This window comes from Drosophila pseudoobscura, chromosome X, assembly GCF_009870125.1.
Source record: "Drosophila pseudoobscura strain MV-25-SWS-2005 chromosome X, UCI_Dpse_MV25, whole genome shotgun sequence".
NCBI lineage: Eukaryota > Metazoa > Arthropoda > Insecta > Diptera > Drosophilidae > Drosophila > Drosophila pseudoobscura.
This window is the reverse complement of record NC_046683.1, coordinates 62607204-62627868: the sequence shown is the minus strand read 5'-3', so window position 1 is coordinate 62627868 and position 20665 is coordinate 62607204. Positions and strand designations below refer to the sequence as shown.

The following is a 20665-nucleotide window of genomic DNA, read 5'->3' as shown; positions in this document are numbered from 1 at the left end:
GTGTTTTTTTTTTTTTGGCAATATTTAGACCGTTTTAATGCAAGAGCGTCCACAAACCATAAATAATTGAAAGCTGCAGAGACGTGCAAAAGTTGACCAGACCAAAAGCCATCGCGAGAGATGAGCTTCTAGAACAAGGAATGGGTGGAGCAAACGACGGAGCAGAGTTCAGGAGACTGGCGGAGGAGTAGTCGAAATAGTCTGCAGACAGAGATAGCGTACTGTAGTGGAGCCTGCAAAAGCCCCATTAATGCCTATTAAGGCCTGAAAGGACCCAAAGGAAGGAAACAGCTTCGGGAGAACAGAGAACGGGCGCGTGAAGGTGTTAGAATATAATGTCTAGGAATAGGAACTCCCGAATATTTTTTTGCACGTTTAATGTCTATCAGTTATAAGACTTAGTCAGAGGTAAATAGATGTGCCCATCTATGTAAGATTACTGATTCCTTGTTTAGTTTTGACTTCACAAAGCCTTTACAGCTGAACTACTGGTGTTACGTTCCCTGTTCGTAGCTTGCTCTGATTTTAAGTACCCGCTTCTCCAACTAAAGTTGGAGCCCCTCCTTCTTTCTGATGCTGGTGTTTGACCAAAAAACAAGGCTGTAATATTCTAGCGAGGGAGCGAAGGAGAAGGGGAAAGGATCGCGGCCGAACCTACGCTTGGTTCATACTAAGCGCCGCCAGCACTTTAGAGCACTTCAGTGATGCTTATCCTACTTGTGGTTAAATTTGTATGTGCGAAAGCGGGTCTGAGCCTGTTCCTGATTCAGTATCGGAGTGTCCTGAGACTCTCACGCGAAACCTGCATTCAGCATGTTCTGGCACTGCCATGACTCGGTCTGTGTGACTTCATTGCACTGTGCTATATGAGTATATAATTGTTTGGCATTTAGCCAGATAATGTACTCAGCTCAACATGGGTCGACTGTCTGCCTCTGACTCTGACCAGACTTTTCTGGCAGTCCGCTGTCTTCTTCGTGGCTTTACAAAGTTAATGTTTACTGACAGGCTTACGCTGTCTGATATTAATTTATTTATCTTCGGCCTCACATCTTACATTCCTTTCTTGTTCTTCTTAATGGATTGAATATATGAAAAATAAAAATATATATATATATTTTATATATTTTCTTTTTTCCTTATATGGTTTCTTGGAAATTTAATACTTACATGACTTAGGATTTAACACAGGCCCACGAAAGTGACAGCCTGATTTCCTTCACAGGATGTTAAACAGGCCCTATCCTGACAAGCTCACTATCTTTATCTAACAGAAGATCGGATCTTAGACTATATATTGTATCTATTGAAGCTACCTATACATATGTACATTCACATATTATTAACTATTACATTACATACAATAATTATAATTATATAATATTTAGTAAAACAAAATATCTTCGATGCAATTTCAAATATTTTGTTGCGATTCCCGCACATATGTATACTTCGTGCAGCAGGAAGTAGCGTCTCTCAGTTTTACACCCACCTGTAATGAGAGGTGGGAAAAGCATAGAAAGAAAGTTCTGCTCTAATGTTAATTCTTGCAATTCGCTTATGTGTTTTCACCTAATGACCTATTGGGTTCGAACTTTATAATATTTTACTTGATAAAATTTGTTGGCTGTTTTTTTTCGCTGCATGTGTCTCTCTCGCTTCTCACACCAACATCAGCAGTTAAATCTCGCTCCCGTTTTGGCTAAAGCTTCTAGGTGCCTCACTCACTCGCTCACTTTTAGCCATAAAAAAGAACGACTAAAGTGCAACGAGCACACACATGCAAGCAAAAATGTTCATATGCATGCGTGTATGTGTGCAAATATGTGTATATGTATGTATGTTCAATGAGTGTTGTGAATAACACACCGGAAGTAAGGAAGCTAACGGAAAATGTCTGCCTTGCACTCTTGCTTGCACAACTTTCGCTTTTGTTTTTCTCTGTCTCGTCGCACACTGCGTGTATGAAATTGATTAATAATTTGTTTTCCATTAGGCAAGAGAAAGAAAGTGAGAAGGAGCACTTCTCCGTGAGCAACTGTTTCATATTTTTATAGATGCAGTATTGGTGAATGTTTATCAAAACATTTACAGTTACAGTTTCATTTGATTTTTCAGCTGAAGGGGGTTCCCTTCACAAATGAATGGAATTATTGGATATTAGCTTGGTAAAATATGATTATAATCCGATTATGTTTGGCCTCCCTCCGTTACTAATTCTGCCTAACTACTGCATGATAGAGTTGTACCGACTATAACCTCAGCTATGGTCATTCCAGCAACGGTCAACCATCACCCCTTCCCCATTTATAGACCCCAACCGACCATTCCCTTTTGATTCGTTCCACGTCTCGGGTAAAAACACTGATGACTTTCCATTTTCTGTTTCAGCTCTTTTTTTGGCTTAATTATTGTCGGAACAATGTGATTTTCCGGCTAGACTTGAAGGGCACTCAAAAGGTCGTTACTGTGTATAATATACTACATATAAAGCAGCCATGCTAGTATTCTAGGATATTTCCTCCGCTCTTTAAATGAAAGAAAGTTCTGACAGAAAGAGAGAGAGAAACTAACAAAGACTTTATCGTTTTGGTAAATATTAAGCCTCTTTCTTACTTTCACCATTCTTGTGGAGGATACCCTCGGGTGTCGATTATGAAAGTGGACGTTCGCTTTTAACTTGAAAGGTACCGCAATTAATCAAGCACGTACCGCGGGCCACGGACATTGGCAGCCTAAACATTTAATTCAATAAAATGGATTACAGGGCATAAAACAAATTTGGGGCCCAAAAATAGCAGTAAAAAGCGAATTAAATTATACTAACTGGTATGAAAATTCTTGCATTAATTGAAAATAGGAAGAAAGGTATTGTTAATTATGAAGGAGTTTATTCATGTAATATTATTATACAAAATAAATCGAAATTTCAAAAAAAGCTCTTACAAGGAAAAGTGATTCGTCAGTTAATAGCTAAATAGGATGGATAGGAACAGGTATGTGCCTTTCAATTCATATATTCATAAAATAAACATAAAAACTATGTAATATTTGGACGAATATTACAGTCGAAAAGCATATAAATTCCTAGGAAATAACTAAACTTGTATTTCTTCCTTTCTTCCATTTATACTGGGACCCTTTAAACTTTTTTTTAACAATTTACAAATGTTTAATTCTAAGTCTATATATTTTCCTATTTGCTCAATGCCCTAATGTGGTCTATGTTTCACTTCAACTGGTAAGTACTAACTACTACTTCAACCACATACGCACGTAGATACACTGTCAAAGAGCACGGCCACGAGCTTTTGGTTTTTTTTTTTGCAATTTGTTTTGCTGCTACATCAAATCACCGACAAAGCTACCCCCTCTTCCATACCCCGCTTTTCCACCCACGACTCCTTGCTGTCTCGTGTTTTTGGCTGTGGCGATTGTTGGCTGCATTTTTGCTCAATGTTGATTCGCCTAGGCCTATTCTCGGAGCTGAGCCTACGATTCCTAGAATTAGCTTTTTGCTCGCAGCGTGGTGCTGCGCAGGCGCCGGATAAGCAGTACGAGGACTACCAAGAGGACTAGAAATTGGCAGTTTTATTTGATTCTAACTCCTAGTTCCTAGCTCGATTCTATCTGAAGCTCCCTCGATTAGGTTTGAAGTTGATTAAGTTGGTACGATTCCGCTCGCAAAAGTTGGCAAAGAGTTCTCTCTTTCTCTGACTCCATATCTTTTTGCGGTAGGTTAGTGTTAGACAGCGGATGGATGACTGCTCTTGGCCGTACCCTTTGCCCAATCCCAGGCCCAGTTCCACCCTCGGTCAAGCCCCATCTCTTTTGCACTCTGTATGGCTGTCTCACTCTCAAACAGATGTTTTGTAACAGCTTCGGCTCTGGACCCGAAGTCGTGTTTTGTTTTGGACTGTTCCGAATCCCATTTCGTTCCGCTGGCGCCCGGCCTAACCTGCTGCCACGGCATCCTGCCGACTCAGTTCTGCGACAGTAGCCGCCTTGTACACATTCCTCGTTGTTCATCCTACGCGTCATTCTCTTTGTCGAATGTCTTGATTCGTCTCGTTCGTCTTACAGTTCACGTTTTCATCGTCATCGCCGTTAAGTTCACGGTGCGTTCAACCTGTAAGCTATTTTTTCTCTCCCGAAAGAATCATGTAAATAGAATAAAATATTTATTTTTCTCTTTATTTTTTTTGTTTTTGTCAAAATGGCTTTTAGTTTGAAATTTTACCTTGAGCCGAGGATATCTAGGCCGGTGGATGATTGGGATTTGTTTTTCTCAACCTTTTGGGCAAGTGTCGAGCCTTCTTGATGACGCCGCCGTAGGTGGCCCTTTGATTACAATACTGTTTTTTTTTTTCTCTTTCTCAACTCCAAGTCGCCAGTGGGTGTTTACATGCCCGGTGTGGCCACGCCTGCCTACATGGACACCAGGCCAGAGGATGTCTCTCCGCCTAAATCTCTGGGCAAAACGCTGTTCAGCAGCGGCTAAACTTCTTCGACTTCGCGTCTGGCATTTTGCTGCTTCAGATTGCGACTGTCGGCCACGTCGGGAATGGTGGTCGAGGGTAGATGTAACCAATGAACTCATAGTTCAAGTCATTCACATTTTCATCTTCATCCTCCTCCTCTTCATCTTTTTTATCTTACGCTTGGTAGCTGGCGGTGCATGCTGATCATCGGGTACATCGTTGGCATCGTGAAGCAAGTGGCACTGCAAATGATAAACAAATTGTTAAAATATTAAATTTCGCTGAATCTCCTCAGCCATTCGCGACCGGTACTGGCACGCACAGAAAATGTTTCTTATTGCGGTTGGAAATTACCGCTGTGGTTATATTGGATATCTTTGTACTTCTATTTGGTTGGTTTTATAATATTTGTAAATTTCACAAACAGAAGAAATTCAGTGCGTGGTCTTCTTCTTTCCAGTCGGCCAATAGTGTTGGAAAACGGTCGTGGCATTAGCTAGAGGTGAGTTATAGTTTAGTCGCTGTGACTAAGTTCCAGCTGGTTGCCGTTATTTTAAATCAGTTATAACTCATTTATGAGTTAATTTTTCAAGCTCGGATCAACTGCATATAGAAAAAGCTAGAAGTGGTACACTGAAAAGTGATTTCGAAATGCGATGACAGTTGTGCTCATCTCTAGCATGTAACCGGTATCGATAGCAGCATCTTTTTTCTGCAAAGCAATTTTAATAAAAAAATGTTCGCGGAGCTAAGGCGCCAGTTGATTGCCTTCACATCGTTGAAGCCTTTCCCCCAGCTGAAGGAGATTCGCAATCACACTTTAATCCAGCACTTCACTTAAGTCGGCCGACATGTACAAAATAGCACTGGCCTTCAACATCTCGGAGAGTGATCTGGAGAATAAAGTGATGCGCTCATTCTAGATGGCCAGAGCCATGCTCGTATCAACTGGCATAACTAGATCCTCTACGTCAGGGAAGCCAATTAAATTTGGCAAGGAGGAAAATTATAAAATTTAGTCCCCTATTAAATAGGCGAGAAGTACTGGAATATTCTCCGTCGCCTCCCATCCCCTTTTATCTGCTTCTCATACGCACTGTGAGCCGCTTTCAACAAGTCTCAAAGGTGTTCGCCTGGATCAATTTTCTACATCACTAGGTATAAAACTGATTAAATTTTGCCTTCTCTGCCTTCTTTGGCTCGTGTGAACTTTAATCCGGCTAACTTTTTTAAAGTTTTCCGTCAATGGACTCGACTTCCCCAGTCTCTGCCAGTAATTTCTTTTACTCTGTCTGTCTGCAGTTTCTTCTCCTTGTTCCTGTATCTGTGTGTGCCCAGATGTTCATTTGTTGTTGACACCCACAGAACATGCACACAGAGTACTTCTCAAAGTTTGGTTGCAGCAGAAACAGAAACAGAAAACGGCAGCAGCAGCAGAAACAGAAACAGCAATAGCGCCAACAGCAGCCACAGAAACAGCAGCTGACTAGCTCGATTTGCTCTGCCGACCGCTGGCTGCGGCTTGTTATGGATACTCTTTAGTGGAATGGGGGTGCAATAGTTCACCAATTGACTTGACTGGGAAAGGAGTAAATGGTTAGAAAGTGGAGCATAGGGGAATGACACTAAAAAAAATAATTAAGGCAGATTGGCAGATACAAAAATTAATAAGACAACATTTTATGAATATAGTTATAGTAATGCAAGTATAGCGTATTTTCAATTAAAACGTCGTTGATAAAGGCGTCAAGGATTCTGACTGCACTCTGATCATCTGATTGAGAGATGTTGACATCTATACGAATATAACTTGACCATCAGTATAAGAACGAAATCCATGTTGAAAATTTACCATGTTGCCTTGTCTGAACAAAACGGGAAAACATGCAAGCGCTCCGTGACAGAGAAACCAAAACCCACTTTTATTGCCAAAGTTTTACCAAACTCCTCGAGATTTTGTTATTGATTTTCTTCAAGTTTGATCTTCCCTGTTGTATTTTGCTACAATTTCCTTTGCTCGATTTTTTTTTTGGGAGTGCTTTAAGAATTCCTATCCTGCGCTAATTTTTCATTGCACATTTCTTACGTTTCGTCGACGACAGCCGGAAAAAGATGAAAAATGTGCAACCGAGAAGGCAAAACTTTTCTTTTGCACTTTTAGTTTGCTTTTGGGGGTGCACAAAAATGTTAAGTAAAAAAACTTGTGCAATTAATTGGCACTACAGTTGAAGGGGTGGAGGTGGAACTGCAGCGAAAGATGCCAAACAAAGGCTGATCTAGAAGCAGGGAAATTGGAGCTAAACTCATTCGATCGGAGACCAGAGCATTCTTTAGGATCAATCGTTTCCTTGGATTCGGATTTGACAGTAAAATCAGCAAGAATTTGGAAGTTGGGCTTTCTTTGAGATAGTCCCACGAAACACAACAGTTTGGTTATTATTATAAGTGCTTAAAAATACAAAGTCAAAAGTGCTTTGTTCTTCACAATTCCATGGGACATTTTGACTTATAGACCTATAGACCTATAAATGTGTAGAGTATCGCTTTGAGCGATAGTCGTGGACATCTTCTTGGCCACTAAGTCGATTTGATAAGTTAAAAAGATTTCCACACCACAGATTGCCTATACATTAACATTACATTATATAATTTTGTACATCTAAAATGTATGCCGAGGCCATGTTGCATGGAGAAAAATGAAGGGCCTACCTGCCACAGGCATTGCCTTCTTCCTCTGTATCTTTCTCTCAGGCTGCGTCTCATTTTGTGTCTTCTTATGCTCTGTCTTTCTCTCTCTTAGTATTCTTGTTATTTATCTGGCTTGCTCATATTTGAGTGTGTGTGCTTTTTTTTTTTTTTTTTTCATTTGCCACGAGGGCAAATTGCACTTCCACACACTTTTTACCCCCGCATACATTTGTAAATAGTTTAAATAGGGAGAGAAAGAGATAGAGCAGAAGTAAGAGAAAGAAAGGCGTGAAAAGTGCAGGAATTCTCCCAGCTGTAGGAGCACATATGTAAACCCGTATGCAAATGCAGCGTAGATGAGGGGGAAGCACTGCAACTGGCAGAGTATCTCTGTTATTGTCTTATTATGATAAAATGTTCTACATAGCTGCTCTTAAAATTAGGTTTTATAGAAAGAAAGCGAAACCCCCTTTCTGGCTTTCTGACTCAAAAAAGTTGCCATTTTTGGGTAGTCCGATCTTTGAAGAAACACGTTCAATACGAAATATGGAAATATGGAAATTGATAGTAATCAAGAATATATAGACTGTATGGCATCGGCTCTATATTTTGTGAATTGTTAACGTCTGATCAGAACTATACTAATAACATTCGGAAGAGTGTGTGCTGTTAAGAAGCTTTATAAACACAAGCTACGAATTTTCAAGGCTGGGAAACTATTTCTCCATCAATCGTAAACAATCTCTCTCTGATCTACTTTTCCCAGGAGTTTCCCTTTCTTTTTCGCTGTCTGTTGACTAAAATTATTCTCTTTGGATCGAAAGCAGAAGAAACGAGATGGAATTAGAGCAGACAATAATCTTCATATATACATAATTATCTGTTTGGGGTTTGTCTGTCCTTAAATTAGTATTCAATCTCTCTTTCCCGGCTTTTTGAATGCATTTTCTATCATAAAAAATGTTGAATTCAACATAAATTCAAAATATCAAAATTTAAGTATGAAGTATGAACCGTCAAAACCGCAAAACCCGGTCCCCTGTCTCGGCAACCTGTCGTAAGCGTAATAAACATAATCGATTACGGGAAGGAGGAGGTCCTACATGTTTATCGCTAACATCTTCGAGAAACATCCTAGACGAAGGCGCAAGGCAGCAGGTCCCAAATCAATGGCTGAAAGTTTAATAAGCTGAAACGGTGCTATAGATAAAATGGTAGAAGGAACAAGGCAACGATATAGATTTTGTATTGCTTCGATGGAGAGATTGAGCCTGGAGGACTAGAAATGTATCTTGTATCTGGCGGTAAGCACGTGATGTGCATTTTAATATCATTTCACGTTCTGCCGCCTCTCACCAACTGTGTGTTTACTTGCTTTAAAGCTAACTTCAAAATCTCCTTAGCTCTTTAAGTTAATTTTTAGCCTGGTTGAGATTTTCGACCGGGCGAGAGATTTCCGGGCTCTTATAGTTCTTCCTTTGATTGACTCTTTTTTCGGTCAGTCAGTAAACCAGACAACAGGACAAATTTTCCCCGGGCAAGGGAATGACTCGAATTGGCGACTAGAGATTCCTCCCGCCCTATTCATTGTTTTTGCTGCTGCCTTCTTATTATATACCCACAAAACTGCTAAAGCAAGAATCGGCTCTCCACGTCTTCCTCGGGGCTTAGGTGGTATTTTTTTTTTGTTTCTCGCTGTCTCTCTGCTTGTTTGTGCGGCAGGCGTTGACCTTCCATTGGAAAGGGTTAGAAGGAGAATGAGCGAATGGATGCACGTTGAAGGTTATTAAAGATTTATCTGGCAAGAAATTGATGACTGTGCTGGAAGACACGATATTAAAGTTGACTAAGAAGATTAATCTGCTCTGGGGAAAACTTAAAGAAACGAATAGAAGCTGCGTGTGAAAAGGTAAGGTATAAGATAGCATAGGAAAATATAACGAAATTATATTTTTTGTTAAAAAAAATTTTAGTTTAGGAAAACTTTCACACTTTTTATATTTCTTCGACTTAAGGTCATTATTAAAGCCATTTTAGGGATTTGCAAAATGTTTCCCTTAACTGTAAAGAATCATGTCTGTCCATCCTTTCATCCTCGCCATCCCCACTAGCCACTTCTTTAATAAAAGTGAAGATACGCGAAAATATTTATACAAAAATTTGTATGCCTGACGGCGCATTTCTGCGACTGAAAATTATGGAATTTCCGTCAGCCTCCCCTTTTCCGTGTCTATCGCACAGGCCTTTATTTCTCGAAATATTTTCTGGATAATTTTTATGTAGAGGAATTTTACGGTGTTGGGGTGGGAGTCGATTCCATTGTGGATGTTGTGGTAGGTTAGCTTAGGTTGAACCGGTGGCTGGAAGGAGTTCCTCCAGCTCACTGCGGTTTTCTGTCGTAAGATTATAATCTTAAGGGTATTAAAGGGTAGTGCGCCGCGCATCAATGAAATTATTTTCTATACCGCCAAATAGGCATTATTATATCGCATGTCTCATGTAAAACATGCAACAAATTTGTGTATAAACCAGACTCCATTCGATTTAACTAAAAATCCTTTGCAAATAGTATGATTGCAATAGGTACCAACCACCTAAAAATAGAAAGATGTGATGAAAAGATATGGGAATTAATTGAAATGAATATTCCATTCAAATGAGCGGCATTCCTGGAGCCAATACTTGAGAATATTTAAATATATTAAAATATAAATATATACCCAAAACGGGCTCAGACTTACATCAGGTGAAGCTTTTCTGGTTTTACCATACTATAACAAAACCAGGCTAATCCAATGAACACCATAAAACAGAAAAAGGGATCACCAGCACGGTAAGGGCTCAGTTCATTAGAATTATCGTAATCCTAATGACTTAAAAAAACCATTACATCCACATTAACTATCGGTTCCAGCAGCTCTGGTTCCGACTCTCCCTATGAAAAATGACATCGCATAGATATCGCTTTGCTGTTTGGTCTTTTATATTTGCATTGTGGTTCCGCTGGGTATCTCCCTTTTTGTGGGTCGTCTTTCCACAATAATTTCCACATTGATGGCAGCGGGTTTCGCCAATTCGGCTGGTTGTACGGATAAATGGAAGCCAAGAGCACGATTAAATTTATGAATTTCGTATTGCAATTTACACAGCCAAATTAGTCGCTAAACATTTATTTATGACCGAATATTTCTATACGCATTTTCATTTATAAGTTTGGGCATTAGCGGAGAGTTAATTAATTGCTTGCATTAAAAATCTGCATAAAATACGTGTCCCTCTGTGGTCTCTGTGTGTCTGGCTCTGGTCGATCTGAGATTCCAGCTGGTTTTTGTGTGTTTGTTGCGGGAGTTATGTTGGCCGGGGCATATGGTGTGGATAAGATACCATGGAACAGGGGTGGGGATAGGCGTCATAAAATTAATCAAATTGTTTGCTTGCGTAATGATTTTTTGCATCCAGAGTTTGCATCCATGGCCATAACTCATTTCATAGAGAGATACCTTTAGGACCATGGACAGCAGAAAGAGAGTGCTGCACCGAGAATATATGTAGATTAAGTCACCCTTTAAAGAATTTACATTATTTTTCGATTCGAAAGAGTTTTCCACGTTAGAGGCACTAAAATTGTTCAGTTTTCATTCAGTTGGCAAAAAAAAAATGCGTTACAATCGTAACCCAGCACTGGCAGAGATCAGAGTTAGGCAATTTAAATATAGTTAATTGCTCCGGGTATGACGCCATCCGTCTGAAGCTAAAGCGGAACCTCAGAAGGAAAAGTGGAAGAGCCAGTGTCTTGGCGGCAGAAGTTTGCGCTTAAATCATATCAACACGCTCTCCACATTCTCATAAGCCTCGAATGCAAGTCTATGCGAGATAAGGTCTCAAAAGTTAGCTATGAGAGAGGAGGGAAACGAATCATAGATAGGGAGCGGTAGAGAGGGACGAACAGATGTGCATATGTGCGAGAATGGCGAATGAGCATATCTCATGCTGTATGACGGCGGGGTAGAGAGATAAAGAGCGACAGTTGAAACTTTTCAGAGATAGAAGGGGAGAGACAGGTGTACGACAGGTATAGCGTATACCTCTACATACATAAACTCTCCAGTCCTCTCCTTATTCCAAGCCCCTGACTGAGATATTACTCATTACTGATTACATAAGATTATATTAACTCAAGGTTAAGTGGGTATTTTCTGCTGTTGCCGTCCTCCAATCGGACTAAATGAAGATAGTCATAGTAGGCCTCAGATTTTAATTAGAATTTCATTCAAACAATCTCGATTACCCGGAAAACTTAACCTTTCTCCCTTTGTACTCTCTTATCATGTCGCTGGTCAGGTAACAAGCTTTCGTTACAACCATGTTCAACATGCTCCCAAACACACACTCTCAACTTTGGCCTTCAAAAGGGGCGGTGGTGGTGGTGCTGCTGCTACCCAAAAACTTGCCCCTAACCTTAGTCATACGAGCGAGTGTACGAGTACCAGGGCGCCAGATTCGTTTTGGCGTCGCGCTACCTACTGCATATACATACGGACATCTTTTAAGCCCTTTTGCCAAGCCAATAAACCAGCACTTAACCACAATTACCCCCCTTTTCGTCAAACAAGGGCGAACAGTAACGTTTTTTATCCCCCGTTTGTGCACCTGTACCCCCTCTGGTCGCACTCCCTGCTTGTCGTCACAAAATCATGTACACTGCAATCAGTCTTCATTTACACTTTGCACCTGCGGCACTTGGTCTCTGTCTCTCACCACTAGGCTCCAAGTACTAACCCACACGAATGGAGCATTAGGTAAGGATGGTATCTGGCATGGTGTGGAGCTCTGCCTGAACAGGAAGCTCAACTCTGGGGTCCAACAACTTTGAACTTGCATGCAACCAGAGCCGGAGACCAGAGGGAAAGTGAGAGAGAGAGTAAGTTTGTGCGTGTGGACTGCACAGAGAAAGCAAGAAATAAACAAACAAAAACTGAGGGTTTTTTAAAGTGCGTATAGATAAAGAAGGATTAAAGTCTCATACGTATGTTAGTCCGCAGCAATGCATTGCAATGCAATGCATCCGGTTTCTAGAATTTCTCTTGAACATATCATACAGAATAGTGACACAAAAATGGCATATGAAAAGTGATAATAAGATTAAAGTGAGCATTCGGAAAAAATATATTCAGAAAAAGGTTTGGAAAGATATGTATGTACATAATTTGGAAGATCTAGCTTTAATTTCGAGCTCTATGTTAAACAAATCGGAGTTGCTGGCTTTATCATGCTGGGGAAGGGAGGGTGATAGCGTGGTCGAATCTAAAAAGAAAAAACGAAATTTTATAAAAATACTCAAAATTATTGTGCAAAGTTTCAAGGATCTAGCTTTAAAACTAGACTTTATTCCAAAAAAATGTCTATACCTTTTGAGTGTTACTATATGTTACTATAGTATATTGTCATCTTTAGCCTGGGATCAGCTTTACCTTTCTACCCTTCTGGCGTTATGTTCCAGCTGCTCTCTCGAGAAATTGCGCCGTCTGGCTCTCTCATCTTCACTGTGGGTAACGCCTACGATACATTCGAGCAGAGCAATTAGTTCGTCGCTTTACTGCAATTGTACTAATGAGTACCGAGTAACTGAAACAACATTCAGTACCAGAGAGAGTGATAGAGATTCATGTAGAGTGGTACAGACATTGGGAAACCGCAAATAAGTTTTCTGGGTTTTTTGTGAGAGGCAAAACATTGTTGTTAGTAAGTAAAATATAGATATCCATGGTCCTTAACGTTATTCTATCCTCACTCCGCCTTATTTGTGGTCTGCTTCTACGTTGAAGGGGAAATTCCACAGAGTTTGTCTGGTATTGGGGTCTGGAGCCTTACCTCGCTGCTGGGCAGAAAGTATATTAAGGCATTATGAATTAATGATTCCGGGAGCTAGCCAGGACTGGCCCTCCTTTGAATCGCTAGATCCCAGTCTGGTCTCTGTCGCTAACGCTCTGGAATTTAACTTAGATTTTTTATATAATGTAATTTTTCTGTGGTGTCTGGTAAGGAATTTCTTATTCGAAAAGAGAGAAAATATAAAGCTATACAATTATATATAACATTGTATGCAAGCCGCTTCTTAGAATGTATTCCTTGTTTCCCTATTGTCAATTACACATAAGCCACTCAGAAGTCTCCTAGGCATTGGTGCTGCTGCTACTATTGTCCTTGTAGCCTTAATTTCTTGAGTTTCCACATTCTAGACACCATTTTCAACCTTTATCAGCGAATACATGGCCTGCTCATTAAAATTGGTAGATTAAAAGCCATTATGTTTTCCTTGTGGCTAACCAAGCTGCTAACAAGCATTCGAGTCCAAGAGACGAGTGGTTGGCTAGATGAGAGCACGCACACTCTTGGTATTCATTGTCCAGAAGATTTTGGCTTCAATTTATTGCATAACCTTAGTATGTGTATCTTAATAGTTCCCTCAACCAGATGCTCACTTCGAGTCCGTAATCCAGCTCTTATCAATAATGTGGGACATTTTTAAGCTCAATTCTAGGTTTAACATTTGGAATTTCCAGGGATAATTTCTTAGTTGAAAACGAGACCTGTAATTTAATGATGGTGGATGTTCGGAGAAGTACCCAAAGGTTAAGCCAAATACAAATATAAGGCAAATTTAAGGAAGTGAGAAAATATATCAAAGGTTTGGAGTGAGAGAAAGAGATAGCATGGATATGGAAATAAAGAGAAAACGACTAGTCTGAAGCCCGAGGTTAAATTCTGAGCACAACTTTTTAAACTTGTGGTCCAACAAATTTTAACGAAAGTGTTTTGCTGTGTTATAAACATTTCTTTCTCTCTCTTTTCCTTTTTCAGTCACTTCTCTTCTCTTACACTATTTACTCCTTCTGGAAATCTGATTTTTCTGTGTTGCCAAACAAGTTATGTGGAAAAAAGTATGCACACTTTTTTTTGGTAAAACGAATTAAATAACTTCTTCGAAAAGTTATTTACCTAATTACTGGAGCAAATATTTTACGATCTTTTTGGGGACAGCTTAAAAATTTGTGTCCTCCCGCAGCGGTATCTTACACCCATGGCCATTTGAACGCTAAGCCAGTGAATCCTTTTCGTTAGCGGGCTTGATGTCTGGCTGGAGGTTTAGGCGCTTAAGTTATGTGTGGAAATTGAGTAAGAATTACGCACAACCTCGCAGACGCACACCATGCTCCTAGCGGTGTGTGTGGGTCGTCTGGCTTAAGCCACGTTAAAGCGCAATCCCCCAAATCGAAGCTTACTCCTCGTTTTTTGAGTTCAACATTTATTTGAAAGTTATTAGCATAGTTATTTTCTCTCTCTCTCTTTCTGTGTTTTGTCCTTCGGTTGTTTATTTTGTCTACCACCCCACCTTCACCTTTCTGTGTCTCCACGACTAGATTCAGTGCAATTTCAATACTAAAATGATTTTGAACAATATATCCCAACCCAATCCCCATGGACGATGGCGAGGGAATTGCGTTCCATCGTCATTGCCATCTATTCTGCTACGTTTAGCAATTTATTTCGCCAAAAAAATGTTTTTACATAAAGCAAACTAGCAACAGCTTTATTACATCTGCTGTGATTAAAATATGACGGTCCCTTTTATATATTCAGTTCATTAATGAACCTAAAACTGTTTTGATATAAAATTATTTATATCCTACATCTCAAAAAATACTCATAGCTGCATCAAAATCGTTTCAAATCTTCTGCAAAAAAAAAGTATACAAAGTAGATGTAATTTTTAATCGGATAATCGTGGTTGTCGAGGTCGTCGTCGCAATGGGCAACACCTTCTGCTTAAGTTCAAACTCCGTCTACTTCTCGGGGGACATCGAGGTGGGCGACCTGCGACACTCTGGCCTGCACCTATGGAACTTTTGTGGGCGTTCCCGCGAGGTCATTTTAAATGTACATTTAATATTTTATACGTGTTGACCACATGGCGTATGAGCATCGGCTGTGTGGACACTCTACTCCTTTCAACGGGGGAGGGAGCCGCGTTACCGTTTTTCGGGTTTTTGCTAAATTAATATTCATGGAAGTTGAAAATTTGTTTGTTTTTCTACCCGGTACTCAAAGAGTATATGGGTATATTAGAATCGTGTAGATATAGGTAAAAGCCATAAAGCAAAAATAGAGGAACTAGATGTCGCGGTTCCTCTCTTTCTCTGCACTTTTTTCTTATCTCTCATGAAAAGCATGCAATGCAAGCGCGGTCTGCTTTGAATTTCCTACCAAACTGAGTACCGGGTAATAGTAGAATTTCGGTCCTGAGCTGCGGTTTTCAACGTACCGACTCGTTATTTAATATAAACTCCACTCCCGCAAGTCCATCGAGAGTCCTCGACAGACCATTGGATCGTTAAGGGTAGATTGTGGAATAAGAGGACATGTGTGCCCAAACTTATATCATCACGTACGAATTTCTATTTAATAAATAATTCAAGATAATTATTTGGCATTAACATGCCCCAGAACCAACAAGGATTTGTGAAAGCTTTAATGGAGGCAGGGGATTAATAATCCGTTCTGGCTATAAGAATGTTCAGATCACAGTCTATTCGGCGATCTAGTAGATAATAGTATTCTGAATGAGTCTCTTTTTGCTTTTTTTTTTAATATTCTAAAAATGTAGTTTCTGGGATCTTGGAAATAAGACTTGATGAGGTCTGAAATGCTGGTGCATAAACAAACATAAATTTGTAATTGGTGTGGCTGAAAAAAGTTAGAAAACAAAAAGACCCACTTTTGTTGTGGAGGCGCAGGCTGAACGTGAAAATTTCCATCAAGAAAATCAGTGGGAAACCGGAAAATCGAGAAAGGCCAAATCAATCAGATAAATATGTTAATGCTTGGCTTTTGGGGTTCAAATTTGTTCAAACCTGTTTCACGGGAGCGAAGGCAAAGAAGAGGACGAAGCCTTTTGCCAATTTCCTCGCCCTGACAATGATTAGTTGCAGATTTTTGTTTCCAAGTAATATAGTAATGAAAATAGAGAAATGAGACGCAAATAAATTTGTTACACGAAACAATCCAATCAATCACAGTAGCTAAGAAAAAGAAAAGAGTGCAAGGATGAAACCTAGTGGAGAATATTCCCTAAAACCTAGGCAGAAAAGGTCAGTTCGTGGTGGTCCAGAGAGAAAGAGAGAGAGAGAGAGAGAGAGAGAGAGAGAGATGGGGAGTATGAGAACTGACAAAAAGCTGTAAGAAATGTTGGACACGTTCTTTTCAGAAGAAACAACTGATGGATGGGCCCCTATACAATTTTTACTAGTGCCAAGGACATAACGTCCTTTGGCGTGTCCTTATTCAGCGTCCTTTGTTGGCCCGCAGCCAAGAATCGGAACGTGGGATGCGATCACAATCAACCTGGAAAATGGGTCTGTTAATGTTACGCGCCGGTTCGCAACTACATATATCGACCATGTAGGATAAAGAGATCCATATATCATCCTGAAGCCATTGATGGTCGTCGCTCTCTGACTGCAGCTCTTGGTTAGATATCTGCCAGTGGTATTTTCTTATTTTTTGTAGGAAAAGCATTCAGCTAACGTCATGTTCTGTTTCTGTCCTGTACGGGGACTTTGGTTTTTGCAGTTGCACAATATTTTTAAAGGTAGCCGAGTCGATATAGCCATGTCGGTATGTCTTCACATAGAAGGAACATTTTTGGCATCCACAATTGAAGATACAAGAAATCCAAGACCGCACAATCAGAAAGATCATATCTAACAAATTACTGAATGTTTATTACAGCGTTTCAAAACTATATGAATAGCAAGAGCTGACTAGTATTTGGGAGTCAATCTGCAGTCGGAAAAGCAGAGGAACTAAGTAGAGTACAAGTTGGAAATTGATCACAAGAGTTGAATATGGTTTGGGACTGGTCTTTCACAATCAGGGACAGATTCTGTATAGTTGAATAAACGATGACGTGCAGAAGAAATAAGAAACTTTAGTACGGCAGCCATAGAGTCACATGTATCAATTTAAGCTGGTCTTAATCTTTTTGAGATGATCTGCTAGTTCTTCAAGAAAAAGAAGAAAAAAATTACTGAAGAGAGGAGAGGAGAGAGTATCTAATCTATCTAATATCTAATTTTCTGTAGATTGCACCCTCTTTTTTTACTTAGAAGTAACTGACCAACTTCACGAGCCAATCAACGAGCAGCTTAAGCGCCATCTTAGCCACGGTAACGAAAACGAATTTCAACTGTCTTTTTATTGTATGGGACCACTCTTAAGTGCTAAGTGCTTTTCTTTTCCGTCTTCTAATTAGAATCGCAAGCCTACTAATACTTTTGCCAGGAGGAGAGAGACAGCTGAAGTGGAAAACCGAATAATTAAAATGTATATGCGTAATGCCGGGGACGGCAGGACCACGGCCCAAAATTCGGAGTTACACCCACTATACAATGTTTAGTTCCTCGTGCTCTTAGCTTTCAAAAATTCAAGCTAAAGCTGAAACTTTGGCTGAAGGACTAAGGCGCGAGGTCATATTTATAATAACTCCACGTCAAGTCAAGTCACTCAAACAGAGAGATATAGTAAGAGGGAAAGAGAGGTTGCTACATAGGTAGAAAGAGCAGTACTATAGTTGTGTTTTGTGAACGTTGGCGTTGCCGGACAGGAACCGAGGATTTCGTGAACAGGTCAGAGGAGATGGAGGATACGAAAGAAATCGGTAGCACTCACATGAGCAGCAGCCACAACTAAATGAAATTAGACACACACATACCCACCAGATGGCAGCAGTTGTTGTATTGCTCCGAAACAGCATCTAGCACAGATGGTGATGCAACGGTTTCCGGAGAGACCTTCCACTTGAAGCAAAAGGCTAAGTAGGAGCATTCATCTAACATATAACATTCCTATTTTCATACTTAGAAACGCCCTCAACAACTCAACTAGTATGAGTATCTGTGTGTGTGTGACCTAGGGTTTTGACTTTGAAATGGTTCTACTGATTATACAGATACACGTATGAGCAAATACGCCGAGATTCAGCGATTCATATTCCTTTTCTCTGCTGTTGGGAGGACGCTCTTTATATTTATCCTGAGCTCATAAGCTTGACAAACAGCTGGACACAAAGGCAAAATATACATATCAAGAATTAATAAGAGTAAGGGAATGGGATTTACTCTTAGTATAAGCCAAAAGGTTAAATCTGCAACCGGAGAGAACATCTCCATCCAATTACAACAGAAAACTATGAAGAAAGAGCCAAAGATTGGATGATGTGTTAATTAATGATATATGATTGCATGTGCCATGTCTCTCGCAAAGGTTTTTCCAGCCTGAAAAGCGAAGAAAAACAAAAGCCATGCAAATTGCTTACATGAAAATTCCATTATGTTTTCCGAAGTAGAGAGGGAGGTTGTATGATATCAAGGCTAGACAAGATCCAAACATGGTAACCCATGGCTAACGACTTACCCAGCCCATCTGCAGTAGCTGGTTACAAAAGCAGACTCACAGCAATAAAAACTTCATGTAATATAAGTCAACAGCAGTTAGCCCAATGGCAACAACAGAGCCAACAAGAAAATCACATTGTCGACACCAGTTAGGATGGAGAATGGAGTATAGCTACCTTTAACAGCATCATCAAATTCCTCATCATCGTCCTGGTCATTAAGGGTTTTAAGAATATTTAGACTCCCTGCCCCATGAATCTCCACAGATCCCCAGACCACCAGTCGAGGGAGCATCATGAGCATCAAAATGACTCTTAGAGTATCCCGAAAATCAGAGAAACTCAGATCTAGTGTTTCCCAATAAATACGATGTTTAAGTTTATTCTGTGCTTACCGTTTTGTATAAACACTATGAGCTCCCAGTAGCGTTCTGCTAAAACACCAGGCTGTGGCAGGAAACTCGTCAAGTCAGGTGGTCTGTCGTCATCGTCATCGTCATCATCATCTTCCTCCTCCTTATAGACCTCGTAGTGGCTCGCCCTTTGTTTTTGCTGCAAGGTTCCGGACTATTATAGTTGAATGGTCAGAAAAGTTGCAGAAAACACCCACGTGGGAGTGAGAGTAAGGGTTGGAGAGTAGCCCGAAAGTTGTGTGATTTTGGCTTGTGCAACGAAAAGGAACAACTCCACATTGTTGCACGCGTGTTGTGTGTTGTCTGTATCAATGGAGGATGACGTAGGAGGGTAAAACAATAGCAACAGAAGCAAGAATTAGCAAGAAAATAAATTTAAAATAAAATCGATATTCACATGGAATGCGTTAGGGCTCATTAAAGTTTCGATGTCCTCAATAAGGGGGACTAAGAAGTGAGGGCACAGTGCCACACATAGTTTGTGGCAAGTTTTCTCAGCCCAAACGAGGAACGCGTATGTCTGAATCGGTGGGGGTATAGAACCTCCTGAATGCTTTCCACTCAACGTCATGTTGTCAATTTGATAATTAAGCCAAAATACACAAAGTAAAAAAGGTTGTTCGGGGTGGCATTATATATGGGTGGCACTAGCCTGCTTACTATATATAAACGTATACAGTAGATTTTAAATAAAGTATACTTTTGATAAAACAGGCAGGCTCAACTGAGGTCTGCCCTTGACAGATAACTACAAACTGCACTCAAGCATACACGAAAAGCAATCAGAATAGACGTCGGGAACCCAGCGTCTAATTAAAGAGCGAAAGTGGTCGAAATATAATTTTCGACTGTAATTTGAATGCCAAGTCTTGGCCAAAATATTCTTTTGGGAGGGGAATGGGTGCTAGAACGTGAGCTTGTGGCAGGACTGCGGCTGATGAATTTGCCAGTGACCTTCTATGCACTTTTGCAGTTATTAAAATTTCTTCCATTACAGAAATATCTATCATATTTCCCAGTTATTGTAAAGTCACATTAACGCCAGGGAACACAGATAAATCCAAATTACGTGTTTTAAATTTAAGAGTTATCGAGGAATTTTTTTTGCAGTTGCAAGTCATTTTCGCCCTTGCGTGCCTCCTGGCTACGCTCATTAGCTTCCGTTGCGGAAGCGGAAGTTCTACACAGTCGCGCAGTCAGACATACTCGAATGTGGAGTAAATTTCCGCTGAGTGAGTTTCTATGGTACAAGTATTTTTATGCCAGTTTTTGTAGACTTTTAGGTTGATTTTTCTGTCATTTACTTTGTATTTTTGTCATTTAGTTTTGATTGGTTGACCGCCTGTCCTCTTCCTACCCTATCTGTTTCATGTGCATTCTATGCCGCGACTCGACCTATTACTACTTTTAGTCATCTTCCTTCCACTCATCGTATGGTGGTAGAAGCGGAAACGAACAAATTCACTTCCGCAGCGTGGGCTTCCGTTTGGTTGCCTGTACGTTTCGTTGAGCCGCTCTGAGTAGTAGTTCCCCCCTGGAAACCAAGGGTTCTGCCAAGTGCGCTCTCCGCTGCACATTGCAACTTTTATGTGTCTGTGTTTCATTGTTTACTGGAATTTGCCTTTCCTTTA

The 20665-nt window shown here is 40.2% G+C and overlaps 1 protein-coding gene and 1 long non-coding RNA gene across 3 annotated transcripts in view; one reads left to right on the top strand and one right to left on the bottom strand.

The window, feature by feature from the left end:
• LOC6900224 (uncharacterized) overlaps window positions 1-20665 on the top strand; it is a 65174-nt gene that overhangs the window by 21667 nt on the left and 22842 nt on the right. The window lies entirely within an intron of this gene.
• LOC6899498 (uncharacterized) lies at window positions 12584-19689 on the bottom strand. 2 transcript variants are annotated; one of them, XR_004470165.1, is made up of 3 exons: window positions 19432-19689; window positions 19017-19337; window positions 12584-13759 (listed from the first exon to the last, which is right to left on the bottom strand). XR_004470165.1 is itself a non-coding variant. In XM_015188843.2 (3 exons), exons 1-3 carry the CDS (start codon window positions 19603-19605, stop codon window positions 13743-13745), a joined length of 348 nt encoding a protein of 115 aa, XP_015044329.2. In that variant the 5' UTR covers window positions 19606-19681; the 3' UTR covers window positions 12584-13742. The 2 variants fall into 2 exon arrangements, 1 of the variants encoding a protein (XP_015044329.2); XM_015188843.2 differs by having other exon boundaries at window positions 19017-19173; window positions 19432-19681.

Bases quoted from the DNA above. Each gene is read 5' to 3' on its own strand.
- LOC6899498 (XM_015188843.2), bottom strand. From the start codon at position 19,605: ATGACGTTGAGTGGAAAGCATTCAGGAGGTTCTATACCCCCACCGATT. The intron at 19,174-19,431 runs GTGAATATCGAT...GGAACCTTGCAG, and splicing joins TGAGCCCTAACGCATTCCAT to CAAAAACAAAGGGCGAGCCA.